The sequence below is a fragment of the Podarcis muralis genome, chromosome 6 (assembly GCF_964188315.1).
Source record: "Podarcis muralis chromosome 6, rPodMur119.hap1.1, whole genome shotgun sequence".
NCBI classification, from domain to species: Eukaryota; Metazoa; Chordata; class Lepidosauria; order Squamata; family Lacertidae; genus Podarcis; species Podarcis muralis.
In genome coordinates, this window is record NC_135660.1 from 85,014,385 (window position 1) to 85,030,766 (window position 16,382).

Sequence of the window (16,382 nt, forward strand, 5' to 3'; positions counted from 1 at the left end):
AATGACTTTGGTAATCCCACCCACCATTGAACCTATTGGGTTTTTTGACTATACACCCTTATGGCTTTAGATACAATTCCTGGACTATAACCCCCACAAAAGTTGTGGGCTTATTGTATGGGAAAGGAAAAAAGGTCAGAAAGGACATATGCATCAATGCATGGGAAACTGACACAGAAAAAATGACTGGCTGATCTATTCATCTATCCCTAGCTAGAGACAGCTACACAAAATAAAAATCACATACGAACTATTTAAAGAAAGGGGGGGGGGGAAGAGTCTCAGGTATGTGGGTGATAGAGAGCTGTCATATGAGCAAGTCATGGACTCATGCATTCCTTACTTCACATGCTCCAATTCACATCGTTTGCACTGAATAGGAAGAAAATATTGTTTGCTGTTACATCCAAACAGTGTTCACTTGTCCTCCTAATCGGAACTGGAAGCTATTTCTAAATCATAGTTTCCAAATCTGCTTTGGAAAGCAACCAGAAACCGTAGCTTGCAGGTTTGGTTGTAACAGCAAACAATGGTTTGTTCTATATAGGAAGAACAGAAGTTGGAGTGACTGAAGAATGGAATTATAGAGGAAGTGGAAGTGAGGGAGCACATGAGCCTTGGGCTCACTCATGCAATCTCAGACCATGTGCAGATAAACCCATGGTCTCTGCAACACTACAGAAGATTTAATAAGATTTCACTCCCAGGTCCCAGAACAGACCTCCTCTCCACCTCCAACTGTTCACGGCTGTCAGAAAAGGTGCTGTAGAGTGTGATGGGCTGTGTGGAGGCCAGAACTCTTTAATGACCACCTTAGACTTATGACCAAACCTGATTTTATGAAGATTACAGGATGCAACATGGTAACTGACCACCAATTATGCCCATGTTTAGAAAAAGGAAACTGCACCTCCCAACGATGGCACGGTCTCTTTTCATATATACTCTCCCCTCAACCTCCATCAATGGCATAGTTTGGTCAAGGAGAGTCAAGACCCCAAGAAGGGAAGACCCAGCCTAAGTCGGATGACATCCCCTCAGCGTTTCCAGGAATCCTTCATATTCCCATAAAACTTGTGCTCAGGAAATGCTTTCACTAAGCCAGGGCTCATCCTACTTTTGGTGATACTCTCTGAAATTAGAGTCCTTAGATTCTGGCCTACTAATTGGTACCTTTTTTCTGATGTTCCCAAATGGCCCAGGAACCAGGCTTTCCCACTGCTCATTTCCCCTACAGCATCTCCTCAAAAATGCCAGTCATAGTGACACTCGTGACATCTGTTTCCTATTATGACACCACTAAGTGGGGAGTTCTCAGCCCAGACCTCCCACATGAGTTTCCAAGTGTCTGGGCACACTGTGTGTGTCACCTTAACCCATGTCATATGGATGCCTTTCTCATTCGGTTTCTCCCTTTCGTTACATGCTTATGTGAGGTTGAGATTTACAACATGGCAAAAGCCATTTAACCCAGATGCTGCCCTTTGAGCAAAATATCACCATGTGATATTTTAAAAATGTAAACATAAACCAAAGTGCAGCAAAGACGAGGGTAGACCGCCAATACGCCGTGAAATGTGGTAGTGCTTTACAAAATAGGCTTGCCCCAGCCACAACTAATGTGGAAAAACCCTGTAACTACACACAGATGGATGGCGCTCTCACAGACACTTGATCATCCATTCACACATTTTAAATCTATCCTCGTTCACACATTTAGGATACGAGAGGAAGGCAAAGGGTCAACTAAGTAGGTGCTCTAGTGGCAGTCAGCACAGTGAATCCCACCAACACAGTGTTTCTCAAACTTGGGTCCCCAGCTGTTGTTGGACTACAAATCCCATCGTCCCTAGCGAGCAGGACCAGTGGCCAGGGATGATGGGAGTTGTAGTCCAAAAACAGTCGGATACCCAAGTATGAGAAACACGGCTCTAGCACAACGGACTTCCCCACTCTCCTCCCACATTGGTTCAGGGTGGCTGGGGTCTGGAGAGTCCCCCAGAGAGAGCATTCTGTTATGCACTAACAGAACAAGGGAGCACAATGCTGAATTCCTCCCAGAGATTTCCCCTTAAGTGTTTGTGTTTATGAACTTGGAATTCTGAGAAATACCATGGATCGGTTGGTCAGCGTTAGCCTTGAAAAACGTGCATTCTAGGTCTTACTCAACTGTGAGGCGGATGCTGGATGTTACCATTCGGACAACCAGAAGACGGGGGTGTTTGCTTAATGCAGACAAAGGGGTTCAATCCTGGATACACACCCTAAGGACGCCTAGAAATTGTAGTGCTTAATTTTGGAGGGTGGGGTGATTGGGAGGTACGTCAGGACTCAAGTCTGTTCAGTAATACCACCACTCTCCATTACAACCCCTTCATCTGATCATTCATAGATAGATAGATTCTCTGTAGTTAATAGGTAAAGGTAAAGGGACCCCTGACCATTAGGTCCAGCCATGGCCGACTCTGGGGTTGCGGCGCTCATCTCGCTTTATTGGCCGAGGGAGCTGGCGTACAGCTTCCGGGTCATGTGGCCAGCATGACTAAGCCGCTTCTGGTGAACCAGAGCAGCGCACGGAAATGCCGTTTACCTTCCCGCTGGAGCGATACCTATTTATCTACTTGCACTGTGACGTGCTTTCAAACTGCTAGGTTGGCAGGAGCAGGGACCGAGCAACGGAAGCTCACCCCGTCACGGGAATTTGAACCACCAACCTTCTGAACGGCAAGTCCTAGGCTCTGTGGTTTAACCCACAGCGCCACCCGCGTCCCTAAGTAGTTAATAGTGTCAGGAAAAACCTCTGCTCAGTGTATTTTTGCCTATTCTTGCTTCATATAGTCCAGGGTTGAAACCTGGCATTGAATGTAGATGTTGCAGCCAAAGTAGGAATTAAGCTCTGCAGAAATATTAGGAAACCTGTTGTTAAGAGAAGCTTCTGGTTTCTGTTAATTATTGAGTATTAAGCAGTCATGAGAAGCACAACAGTAAGAACATAGGAAGCGTCCGTCCCCTCCCCAATTTGAGCCAGTCACTTGGGCAGATTGAAAACAGGTTTGTTTTGACAACGTTCTTCTAGACAACAACGGAGATTGCGACGAATACAGATCAGAGGGCCTAGTAAAGGCTGCTGCCATCACTGGGAAGAGAACGAAGAATTCCCAGGACAGGAGGAGAATACTTTGGGTCGAGTGTAAAGACCACAGGAATCTCAATGATGACCATCTCCCACCTAAGGTTGCCAGACACCTCGTAGTGGTGGCAAGCCATTCTCCCTACCAAGTGTGGCTACACGGACAACGTCGGAGCAGCGTGTCTGGACAAAATCAGATGGTTTCCGAGTAGCACAATGAAAACAATCTGCTGTCCGTTAACTTGACATGCATTCTTACAGGACAAATCACTGGATACAAGAGAGAAAGAGAGAGAGAGAGAGAGAGAGAGAGAGCGCGTCAGGCACGGAAACCCAACTGTCTGGAAGGCCTGGAGCTTGCCAGCAAGTTTCTAGGTGGTTAAAGCTCAAGAGCTAGTGGTGCCTTGCATGTATATAAAAATTAGGCAGATAAAAACAGCAATTTCTGAGTCAGTGTGTCTAGAATGCATTAGGCAGGTTGCCAAACCCACACAGACACAGAAAACAGAGTTTGGCAAAGAGCGGGAGGAGTTCTGCTCTCCCCCTCTCCCTCAAAGATGAAAAGTAAGTGTGTGTTTGTGTGTCCCATTTTGGCCAGGGCTCAAGAACACATACAAAAATAGCAAAGGGTGGGAAGGATCTTACAGACTGAAAAGACAACAGCCATTCCTCACGACATCTAGAAGTCAGACTCTTCCAGTCCACAACTCTTTAATGAATAGCCCGCCCCAGCAATCTGAGGTCTGGTTGCATAGGTGCTCACCTTTCCGGGAATCCCTTCAAACTGTAGTGCTGTGAGAGGTGCAGTGTGTGTGTGTGTGTGTATTAGGGATCTTTAACGAATAATTCTCCATATTTTAACCCATTTCCAATAATAATAATAATAATAATAATAATAATAATAATAATAATTTATTATTTATACCCCGCCCTTCTGGCTGGGTTTCCCCAGCCACTCTGGGCGGCTTCCAACAGAATATTAAAATACAATAACCTATTAAACATTAAAAGCTTCCCTAAACAGGGCTGCCTTCAGATGTCTTCTAAAAGTCAGATAGTTGTTTTTCTCTTTGACATCTGGTGGGAGGGCGTTCCACAGGGAGGCGCCACTACCGAGAAGGCCCTCTGCCTGGTTCCCTGTAGCTTGGCTTCTCGCAGTGAGGGAACCGCCAGAAGGCCCTCGGCGCTGGACCTCAGTGTCCGGGCGGAACGATGGGGGTGGAGACGCTCCTTCAGATATACTGGACCGAGGCCGTTTAGGGCTTTAAAGGTCAGCACCAACACTTTGAATTGTGCTCGGAAACGTCCTGAGAGCCAATGTAGGTCTTTCAAGACCGGTGTTATATGGTCTCGGCGGGCGCTCCCAAGATTCTGATTTCAACTTCAGCTCCTTTTGCCTGTCCCAATAGGTTTCCAAGCCTGCTAGGAACAGGGGGGCGACAAAGATGGCCACCCCTCCCAGGTGTTGCATATGGAAGGGCTGTTATAATTCTATTCATATCTGTGTGGGTGAAGATCCTGGGCAAGAGCCTGGGCTCTGGTGTTTAGCTGCTGCTGGCTCTGTAGGGTGTTACACATAAGGGGCCTGAACTTTTGCAGCTGGGCTCTCATTTCCAAGGTTCTCAATCACACAGGGAGCCTCACTGTTGAGAAAGTTCAGCCCCCCAGTACATGCTTTTAAATAAAAAAGCAAATTATAAACCATAATTTTTACGGTGGGTTTTTTGTTTGTTTTTTTACATTACATGTGAAAGCTCAGATGGTTCAAATTATGAGACCTAACAGTTAAAAATCAAATAAAAAGCCTGGAGTTCTGGCAAGACTGTTTGGCTGAAAAATGTTTTGCCATTGCTGTCAAAAGATGTTTACTTTTAGGCCAAAAGAGGAATAGAAAAAATATTTTTATAAAGGAAGACCCTAAGCCAAATGAACCCGGCTTCGATAGAGAAAGCTGCTGGTGTTTGTCAATTTGTAATAAATCTTTTCCACCAATTGCATGCAGTTTAATGCGTTTCTGCACCCCGGTTTCTGCTTCCTTAAATACTTTTTAAAAAAGAAGAAGAAACATTCATGCCAGCCCATGAAATGGGGCTTTAGCCTTGTTTACATGACAGATCTTTGAAAAGTTCAAGCTGCAAAAGACTCAAACATTTTCTTTTTGTTGTTAAAAAGACAATGTACTAAATATGAAACCATTGCCACCATGTTTGAATGCTCTCACTGGCATTTTGCATCACATTTGGTGGAAACAGCTGCTCACCCCAGCCAGCCATGTGTTATTTACGAAGGTGCTGCTGTGATATTCAATCATCCCCCGGCTCTTTGCTAATAGCGCTCTGATTTCTGGAAGACTTTCAGAGTCGCTGGCATGGATGATGGGCTGCCCACGAGGCAGGTCAATTGCAGTTAGGTGGTCAGGCACTCAGAGCTTCACGCAGACGATTTGCCATCTTAATCAGCGAACAAACCAACTAACACCAACACGATGCGATGTCGACAATTTAATTGTGTGGCAGATGGCGGCCGTGGCAGCCAAAAAGTATGGTCGATTTGCCTTTATCAGACCCAGGCCCGGCTACTCTGAATGAAAACTTGCTTTCTTTTTAGTATCTTAAAAGATGCAACTTGGCATCTAATTTCATGCCACTAGGAATGGCAAACAACTCTAAACATTAAACATTCCGGATTAGCCCTGCTGAAGTAAATTGGAGCATGTTTTGGGTAGGACTTGCGGTTTGCCACATATTTAGAAATTTGGCCCATGGATTTTCGAAGAGTTGGAATAGATCTTATGCAAGGACAACTATTTCTTAAAGGGTCGTCTCTCTTCTCTAAAAGGTGGAATACAAACCTGTGCTTCCCTCCAATTAGTAAAGGTAAAGGTACCCCTGCCCGTACTGGCCAGTCTTGACAGACTCTAGGGTTGTGCGCTCATCTCACTTAAGAGGCCGGGGGCCAGCGCTGTCCGCAGACACTTCCGGGTCACGTGGCCAGCGTGATGAAGCTGCTCCGGCGAACCGGCACCAGAGCAGCACACAGAAACGCCGTTTACCTTCCCGCCAGTAAGCGGTCCCTATTTATCTACTTGCACCCGGGGGTGCTTTTGAACTGCTAGGTTGGCAGGCGCTGGGACCGAGCAACGGGAGCGCACCCCGCCGCGGGGATTCGAACCGCCGACCATGCGATCGGCAAGTCCTAGGCGCTGAGGTTTTACCCACAGCGCCACCCGCGTCCCTTCTCCCTCTAATTACTTTAATACAAATGGCTGTGAGTGACTTTGGACTAAAGGTGCCCCCAGAGTTTGCATGTTTGTATGAGTGACGACTGAATTCTCTGCTCATGGTTATTAAAAAGGGGAAACTCCAATGGACCTTTGGGCAAAATGTGCACCTGAAAAATACATATGGAGCTCATTTCATTTTGCTGTCATTCACTCATCCTCTGTCCGTGACGTAAAGCCCAAGGTTGCCTCCTGCTGATTTGAAAAGTATCTCCAAATGTTAACTTGGCATGGTGTGACATCAAAGATCCCAAACCCACATCCCTCTTTGCAAATAACTTTATCCCAGAGAACATTTTGTTGTTGGACAAAATAAACACTGGGGAGAAGTCCCCCATGATATTCTTGTGGAGAAGTTGGTAAAATGTGGACTGGACAAGGTAACTGTCAGGTGGATTTGTAGCTGGTTGACTGAGTGAATCCAAGACATAAGTGGAAACTACTGCAAACCATCCCTTCCCTCACCTGCCCCAACTCAAAGCCATGTAGTTAGCAGATTTTACAGCTTAAGGATTATATCAATGCTGGTGGTCAACAGAAGAGGTTTAAAGACTCTCTCAAGGCAAATCTAAAAAAATGCAGTATAAACACCGACAACTGAGAAACACTGGCCTGCGAGAACTCCAGTTGGAGACAGCCTTTATCAAAGGTGTCATGGGCTTTGAAGACACTCAAACTCAGGATGAAAGGGAGAAAGGGAGAAACGTGCCAAGAGGAAGGCATGCTTGGCAAACCCTCATCATGACCAACTCCTGCCCAGAAACCTATGTCCCCACTGTGGAAGGACGTGTGGATCCTGAATTGGCCTCCACAGTCACTTAAAGACTCACTGCTAAAACCTTACTGGGCTATGAGGGATCGCCAAAGAAGAAAGAAGCAAGAAAAAGCTGTTCCACTAGCGCAACAGAACTTTCCCTTCCTCTCATCTTCTCCCCCTGCCTTCCACAACCTTAAAATCTGCTCCGCATAGTTGCAGGACCAACTGGAGCAGATTTTGAGGGCACATGGGGAGGAGAGAGGAAGGGGAAGTCTGGTTGCACAAGCAGAACTCCATGCATGCAGTGTTGGATTTGACCTTAAATTTCTGGCAGTTCTAACTTATCCCCTTGCAGCTTCACTTAGCTTTCCACATCCACAACAGACAACAATGAAAAACTGCAGTTCGGCTCATCCGCCCTGACACCATGCTAAGGACTCGCTTCCCCCTCACCAAGTAAAATCAATACCATGTTTGAGCAAACACACTTACAGCTTTATTAGGATGTCTTGCTTGTTCTGTAACAGCTACTTGAAGCTGTGGTGGCAAATCGACTCAGCTCAGTTAAACCTAGAGAGCTGGGTAAAGAGGCCCATCAATAAGGTTGTTATAAAATACTCTGCAGGAGTCCAGAAAGCTGGAACAAACAGCCTGAGACGTGTCAATATTTTTACTCAATATCAATATTTTTCATCTCCAAGAATGAAAAAAAAGCACAATGAGATCATTGCTTATCAAATGGACCACATGCTAAATAGTAAATGCTTCTTTCCTAGCCAAGTTTGACCCAAACACAACATTTTAAATGACTTCTCCCACATTTTGCTATCCGTTAGTTACACAAGGAGAGCAGAAAATATATAATTTGACGTAGCTGTGGTAACAGAACGAAGTCAAATAGGAAAGGAATGCACACATGGCTCTATTGCTGGCTTCCTCAAACTCGGCCCTCCAGATGTTTTTGGCCTACAACTCCCATGATCCCTAGCTAGCAGGACCAGTGGTCAGGGATGATGGGAATTGTAGTCTCAAAACATCTGGAGGGCCGAGTTTGAGGAAGCCTGCTCTATTGCATCTACTTAGTCTTAGTTTGGGATGGGGATGGTGGTTAAAGGATGTTAGGGAGAAGTTTAGAGGAAGAGAGAGGCCGCTGCACGTAGGTGTTGCAGAATGCATAAGGTCAGCGTGGGAGAAAAGGTGGAGTCCTTAAGGGGGCAGGAGACCTCTGGTCAGATGACAGTGATGGAGCTGGATGGGCAACAGTCTATATCAGAATAAAGGAAGGGAAAGGGTATAAAGGGCTTTGCAGGTAAGGACAAGGAGTCTGGGTCAGACCAGGAAGCTGACAGGAACCCCATGTACAGATTTAAGGAGTGGGGTGTCACACTGTCAAGCAAAATGAAAAAGGTGACTGGCTTTGGGCATCAGAAGTTTGGCATCAGGAGCGAAGGAGCTAAGGAGAAGAAGAAGAAGAAGAAGAAGAAAAAGCAGAAGAGTTTGGATTTGATATCCCGCTTTATCACTACCCGAAGGAGTCTCAAAGCGGCTAACATTCTCCTTTCCCTTCCTCCCCCACAACAAACACTCTGTGAGGTGAGTGGGGCTGAGAGACTTCAGAGAAGTGTGACTAGCCCAAGGTCACCCAGCAGCTGCATGTGGAGGAGCGGAGACGTGAACCCGGTTCTCCAGATTACGAGTCTATCGCTCTTAACCACTACACCACGCTGGCCCACCACAAGGTGGGCTTGTGACAATGGAAGGGCACATACAGAACAGAGAGCAGGAGGTGTGTGGGGCCTCGTACAGGTCTCTGAAAGACCAATCTGAAAGACCAAAGTCCACCCCTGATGGGAGGGGTGGGAATGCCAGAGCAAGCACAGTGATTTTTAAAATAATTATATGCAACCCGCTCCCCTCCCTTGCTTGAATCCTATTTGGGCCAACCATTGTGAGTTTCTTTGGGCAATGCTTAAGCAAAAGCTTTTCCAGGGACTCCTGCATTGGCTCATAATGTACTGGTGAATTCTAGCACAGCTGCTTGAGGACGGTAGTTGGGAGGATGGATGAGAAGGCAGCCGCGTGCTTCCAAACCAAAGACGCAGTGCTCTTAACACCCAGAGGAGTGGCTGGCATGCAGGAGGGAGGAGGCGGGGAAGGTTTAAGCTGGACAGAAACTTGGAGGGCTTTAAAAGAGGATTAGACAAATTCACAAAGGATAAGGCTACCAGTGGCTACTAGCCGTGATAGCTATATTTTGCCCCCACTGTTGGGGGCGGCATGCCTCTAAATATCAGTTTCTGGGAACTGCTGTTGCACATGGATCCTGTCTGTGTGATTCCCATGCCGGTTACTGTGAAAACAGGATGTTGGGCTATGCTGGGCATTTGGCCTGATCCTTATTAAGGGCTCTTATTAACTGCTATCCTGGAGCAGGCACCCTGTTATAGCAGCATACAGTTCTCCTGTTCATTTGGAAACATAATCAGATTCTGCAATTCTCATTTCTGTGCGGGTGGGCGGAAGTATTTGGTGACTCCAGATTTAGGACTGGGAAGCCTCTGCCGCCAACAAAGGGGATGCCAGGACTAGACTACAATGCGGCTATCCGGAACGAAGGAGTTTGTCATCAAAATCGCAGCAGACTGAGATGTTACAGGAGGAAGGAACAAGGGCATCCTTCCCAGACTCCCCACCCCCACCCCCAACAGAGCAATAAAGTGCTTACAGAGCACAGCATAGGAAGGCTGTGGGGTGGGAAGTAAAAAGGTGTTATTAGTGCCTTTCCCAGCTCCCGAAACTACAATGCTGTCTGGAGCCCACAGCAGGAAGAGCTCTCCTCCTCCTCCTCCTGTGTGTGTGAGGTCCCACTTGCTAATATCTTTAAATGTGGCTGGAATCTTTAAAAGGAGAGGCAGTTTCTAAATGGCGATAACTGGATTAGAAAATCCATAGCGCTGTACAGCCAAAACATTTATCAAAATAATAAGGATCTTTCAAATATGACAGAGAAAAATACACCGAAAGCATATAATTTGGCAATATTTAGTTTATGGAAGGCCAGTTACAGAGACCAAGAGGCCTCGGAGAAGCCTGGCTCGAGATACGGCATTTATCTTGGTGGGTTAAGAATGACACAAATTGCCAAGCACGGCCATAAGCGGGTAGCTGGAATGACAGCCAGCCCTTTCCAAGTCAAGACAGATGCTTCATCAGAAAGTTCAGCTATTATACCAGGGGAAACAGGCTGTCAGTCAAAAGGCTGAATTTTATTTTCAACGCTTTATACAGCTGCAATAAGAGGATCCTCAGAGTCAAATCAGACGCCAGTGTTGAGCTAATCTCTTTCGCACTTTATCTTCACTTGGAAGGAAAGAAACCATAGCTAAAACATCCTTTGGTCTCCGCTAACCCCCAACCCTGCCATGCTTCATTCATGAAGATCTTTAGAACAGAAAAAGCTATATATATTTAATGAATGACACAAAGCTAGCTAGGAGCTGATAAATAATGAAGTTCCTCAGAGCAACGCAAACATTTAAGGGATGTACTTCAGGGCTCTGACATGATATCCAAGGGGGGAAAACCCTTTTATAAATGATATTTGAAAGGGCTGCTGAAAAACAGAAGAGGCATAAGGACACTGTGGAGAAGTTGTGTTAACAACAACAGACCCACTAGAAGCAGCAGATATTATAAGCTTGACCAAGATGTATTTCTGGAGCACCATCAGTGGCAATGCGTTTTAGTAATGTATCTCTCTGGCACACCAAATGTCTTTTTCTACAGCGTGCAAACTCCAACCTAGAGAACAAGGCAGAAAATGAAGATCTTGCTGGAAAAGCTCAAAGCACACTTTAAGGCTTCGATGCACACCTTAAAAGATCTCCCAACATGGGTTCAACATACTTTGCCGGCTGAATAATAGCTGCTGGATAGTGTAGCTCCCCTGGACAAAGAAAGCAAAAGCTTTTATTCAGTCAGTAGAGAAAGAAGAGCCATCTGGGCAGGATGTGGAGCTCATACCCGGAATCAGGAAACCAAATTATGGCAGAAATATAGGAACTAATAAGAGGGAAGGTTTGAGCACTTTAAGACAGGCAGCTAAAAGGCACGTGCTTCTGAACTGTGCAAAATGCTGGATTTTGCTGAAGGTAGGGTTCAGCACTTAAAAGGGCACAGTCACGTGGAAGTGAACTTGGGAGAACAGCAGCTTTAGAGAAATTTTATAATTAAGCTACGCTACAAAAGTTCTGTAAACAAACAAAAACAAAGAAGGAAAAGTATTTCCCTTCCAGTTCAAAGTGTGTTTGCCATGAGACACAAAACTGATCCCCACTACAGATGACCGATGGTCCACATAGTTTGACAGCTTCAGTTGGTCCTGATGGCAGCTTTTTCTCACACACCCTTTCCCTGCAAAATAGCACCTAATGTCTTCCTCAGTTCATACAGCGATGGAAACTAAATGCTAAAGGGCAATGGTAGAGAAGATGCTAAAAGCTGCTCCTAACCCTGGCACTGGGAATCCATGCCTGCTCCGGCCCAGGTAGCAGCAATGCGATATGCCCCAAACGGCCTCGGCCCAGTATACCTGAAGGAGCGTCTCCACCCCCATCATTCAGCCCGGACACTGAAATCCAGCTCCGAGGGCCTTCTGGCAGTTCCCTCACTGCAAGAAGTTACAGGGAACCAGGTAGAGGGCCTTCTCGGTAGTGGCTCCTTCCCTGTGAAACGCCCTTCCATCAGATGTCAAAGAAATAAACAACTACCTGACTTTTAAAAAAACATCTGAGGGCAACCCTGTTTAGGGAAGTTTTTAATGTTTGATGATTTATTGTGTTTTTAATATTTTTTTGGGAGCCGCTCAGAGTGTGTGGGGTAGTAGTAGTAATAATAATAATAATAATGCATTTTTGCAATTCTCATGGGTCTATGTAATGTACAGGTCCACGTTCCCTCCATCACAGACAGAGTCAGTTGCTGCCACTCCTGTTATTTCCCCCTTCTTCCATGCCACTTGTACCTTGAAGAACAGCAATGGTCCCTGCTCATCAAGGCAACTCTATTTTCACTTCCAAGACCTCACTCAAAATACTGCCCTATGTCACCATAGCCAGTTTTGAATTATTCACAACCAATTGTTTTTTATTTGATCCAGCCAGTTCCTCCTGTTGTCCCTCTCTTTTTCTGTTCATCTTCCTTCGACCAAAAGACTTCCAAACAGAAGCTTTGTGTTGCTTCCAGTGCTCAGCAGACATTTGGATGCTCTTGCAAACTAAGGGGTTGGCACATGCACAGAAGCATAATGTTTACAGTTACCAACGTATTTAGTTTGTCTTGATAAAAAGGAAATGTCATCTGCCATACAGCTGAGTTAAAGCTGCTCAAGAAGGTCACTGAAGACATTCGGAGTTTTGCTTTTTCCTAAATACTGGTGTGCTTATAAGGATCAGTCAGATGTCTTAATTCTGCACTCAATAAAGATTTTTGCCATTAAATGTTTCTGTGCTTTTGAACTATAGTGGTACCTCGGGTTACATACGCTTCAGGTTACAGACTCTGCTAACCTAACCCAGAAATAGTACCTCGGGTTAAGAACTTTGCTTCAGGATGAGAACAGAAATCGTGCTCCTGTGGCGCAGCAGCAGCAGGAGGCCCCATTAGCTAAAGTGGTGCTCAGGTTAAGAACAGTTCCAGGTTAAGAACGGACCTCCAGAACGAATTAAGTACTTAACCCGAGGTACCACTGTACCAGGTTATCAGTGACAACGAACAGCATTTCTAGGCTGTTAAATGAGGGCCATATTTCCAGGTGAGGCAGCCTTCTCTCTATACCCTCTCTATCGCCCTCACTCATGATACCAGCCAGAGAATTCCCTCTAGAGCTGTCAAAGAATCATAGAGTTGGAAGGGACCCTGAGGATCATCTAGTCCAGTCTCCTGCAATGCAGGCATATGCAACTGTCCCATACGTGAGAATTTGCATTCTTTGTCCCCGCTTTACAAACAAATAGTGCTCACAAGTCCTTTTTCTGTCTTAGCGGCATCCTTCAATCCTCCTCCCTTATCCAAATATTGATTTCTTTAAAAGCGCACGTTGTGCACTGCAAACCTAGTAAACCCAACTAGAATGTTTCCAGATTTCTACCATTTCATGCTTAACTTTCTAGAATTCTGATACATTTTTTCTCTCTGGCCTCTACTATTCAGTGGTTGCCCCCATTAAACAACAACAACTCATTGCTTTCAATACTTTCCTGAAGGCAAGGCTATAAATGTTTTAGTCCAAGTACAATCGTATCTTGGTTTTCGAACAGCTTAGTTCCCAAAGGTTTTGCCTCCCGGACATCGGAAACCTGGAAGTGACTGTTCTGGTTTGCAAACTATTTTTGAAAGCCGAACGTCCGACAGGGCATCTGCAGCTTCTGTTTGGCTGCAGGAGCTTCTTGCAGCAAATCAGAAGCCGTGATTTGGTTTTTGAATGTTTTGGAAGTCGAATGGACTTCCGGAACGGATCCTGTTTGACTTCCAAGGTACGACTGTATTGCAAATAATCCTCCCAGGTTAAAATGTGCCTTGTATGAAAGTGATTGATAGGTGCGACATAACATGGAATTGGGCCTCATAAGGGTCGCTCTAGAAATCAATTCTTTGGGTGGTGTTTTTGAAAGATAAAGTTGTCAGGTTCCCTGAGTCTAAAATGGTGTGCCGTAGATCATGCAAAGGATAGAGTCTGGCTGAGCCCAATGGCTTAGGGTAGAGACTGATGATGGGGCAGTTAATAAGCAAAAGTTCTCAGTCCGAGCAGAAAATACTCTGTCCCTTTAGCCTGAGATGCTAGTCCTTTCCCCGCAAGAACTTAAGGTGGTGGCTAAATTTCTGAAACTTCAGGTCAAACCCTGAGACTCCGCAAGATCCAATATGATGCCTTGAAGCTAACTGTAGTAAGTAAAGGTAAAGGGACCCCTGACCATTAGGTCCAGACGTGGCCGACTCTGGGGTTGCGGCGCTCATCTCACTTTATTGGCCGAGGGAGCCGGTGTACAGCTGCCGGGTCATGTGGCCAGCATGACTAAGCCGTTTCTGGCAAACCAGAGCAGCGCATGGAAACGCCATTTACCTTCCCGCCGGAGCGGTACCTATTTATCTACTTGCACTTTGACATGCTTTCAAACTGCTAGGTTGGCAGGAGCTGGGACCGAGCAACGGGAGCTCACCCCGTCGCGGGATTCGAACTGCCGACCTTCTGATCGGCAAGTCTTAGGCTCTGCGGTTTAACCCACAGCGCCACCCATGTCCCTCACTATAGTGAAAGCCTTCAAAAAACACATTGCAAGACACAGAGATTGCAGTAACCAAGAGAACTTGTTAGGGCTTATGTTGAGATATTTTGAACCACAACAGCTACAAAAATATAGATGTAACACTCCAATGCCAAAAAATATTATGGTTGTAAATGGATATAAAAGTAGCAGCAGATGTTACTTTACTTCTGACTTTTAGCCTTTGTTTTTTAACTCTTTGTAGTCTTTTTGTATTCGCACATCAACTACCTAGGAACCAGACGCGCAGAAGAGGAGGGGGAAAAATAGTTCAAACGTTACGCTCGGTTATTTACATACTCTTTAATATTCACCACAACTTGTTTAAAAGAACAGCAATGTGCTAAAATTTTAAAGCCACGAGGGATTCTGAGTACGCTGCATAACATATTTGATGCAGCTTGTTTATGCAACATTCTGACAGATACAATTAATCTCGTGAAAACAATGTGGATGTTGCATAGGAGCACATTATCTTTAGAGCCGCAAAACACATTTTTCCCTGGGAGAATTAGCAGTCTATTAAAACACAATCTTAGGAGGAAAATGGAAGCTTGAAAAGAACAATCTGACATTCTGTACTTCAGGAAAGGAACACCCTGCCACCACCTGCCCATGTTCTCGAATAAGGGATGGAGGGGGGGCACTTCCAAATAAAAGGGATAATGCAAATGGCACGTACCTCCCACGAAGGCATCTCCAGCTCCGTTTGTGTCCACGATCTCGCTCTGGTCACTAATTAAGACCGGGAAGGCTCTTACTTCATTTTCTACAAGGGGGGAAAGAAAGAAAAAGATGCCTGAGGAAACGATTGATACCATCCAGAATTAATACGCTGCAAAGAAGGAAGGATCGCTACAGAACAACCGATAACCAAAAAATTGCTTTGCAAAGCACCTCAGTTGGAGCATGGATTAGATCAGAGCTTCTGGAAGCCAATGGATGCAATAAAAGATGCCTTGAAACAACCTTGGCCATGCGAAGAAGCAGTAAAGAGCATGGCCTTTGTGCCTTTCTAGACGAAACACGCTGGAACACCATCTGTTTTGAAGAAAAAACGACCCTAGGTGTTTGGTTTGGTTTTACGGTCTTAATGGAAACATTTCCTAGTCTTGGTTCTCCCCCCGCCCCCCCCGCCCCCGGTATTACAATTCTGCTAGCCGACTGTTTCAAGTGATTAAAAAATTGTGTACCATTCTCCATGTAACTTGTAATGTGTGGGTACAATAATTTTGGAGTGTCGGGGTCACAGATTAAATACGTACTACTAATTAATCAGCTAGGGCTTTCCAGGGGGTAATGTCATAAGGATGTGATAAAAACATAATTACCACCTTGTTAATGTGTAAATTACCAGAGTCATAGAAGGCTATACAAGTTCTGTCTCACAGTCATTGAAGGAATACACCAAATGTGCTTTGGGAGGCAGATGAGATGGGGGAAAACAAGCAACTCCTCTCCCAGGAGACCACAGGAGCTTTCATTGGTGGGTTTGTTTGTTTTTAAAAAATGTAGATAGGTACCACTATAAGGAATGTGGCAGCATGATGTAGCACGCTACACAGTTGTCAAAATGTTTAGGAAGATCGAGAGCAATCATGTAAAACAGTTCAAGCAAGGAAGCTGGATAGAGCCTTGTACAGCTCCTGCTCTGCTTTCCTTTGGACCACATCCGTGAGGCTGAGCAGCCTAGAACCTCTGTACACAATGCCCAGGCTTATGCCCTGGGGAAGTCACTCTGGTGCTAACACAGCAGTTTGACTTCACCCCCGGAGGCACACTCCATTGTCTCTCGAGACAGACAGCTGCCAACACCCCCCCCTGCAGATTACGGCAGGTACCTGTTTACTGAATCTAATCTAATAAATCAATTAAAGGTAACCCAGCTTTATA

At 45.4% G+C, this 16,382-nt stretch overlaps 1 protein-coding gene across 2 annotated transcripts in view; it reads right to left on the minus strand.

Annotated features, from left to right (window-relative positions):
* The window catches only part of ADK (adenosine kinase), a 208,474-nt gene that overhangs the window by 1,870 nt on the left and 190,222 nt on the right, over positions 1–16,382 (minus strand). For both annotated transcript variants that reach the window (XM_028729084.2, XM_077930650.1), the window contains exon 10: positions 15,172–15,258. In XM_028729084.2, coding sequence (XP_028584917.2) covers positions 15,172–15,258 — 87 coding nt within the window. The remainder of the gene's footprint in view (positions 1–15,171; positions 15,259–16,382) is intronic.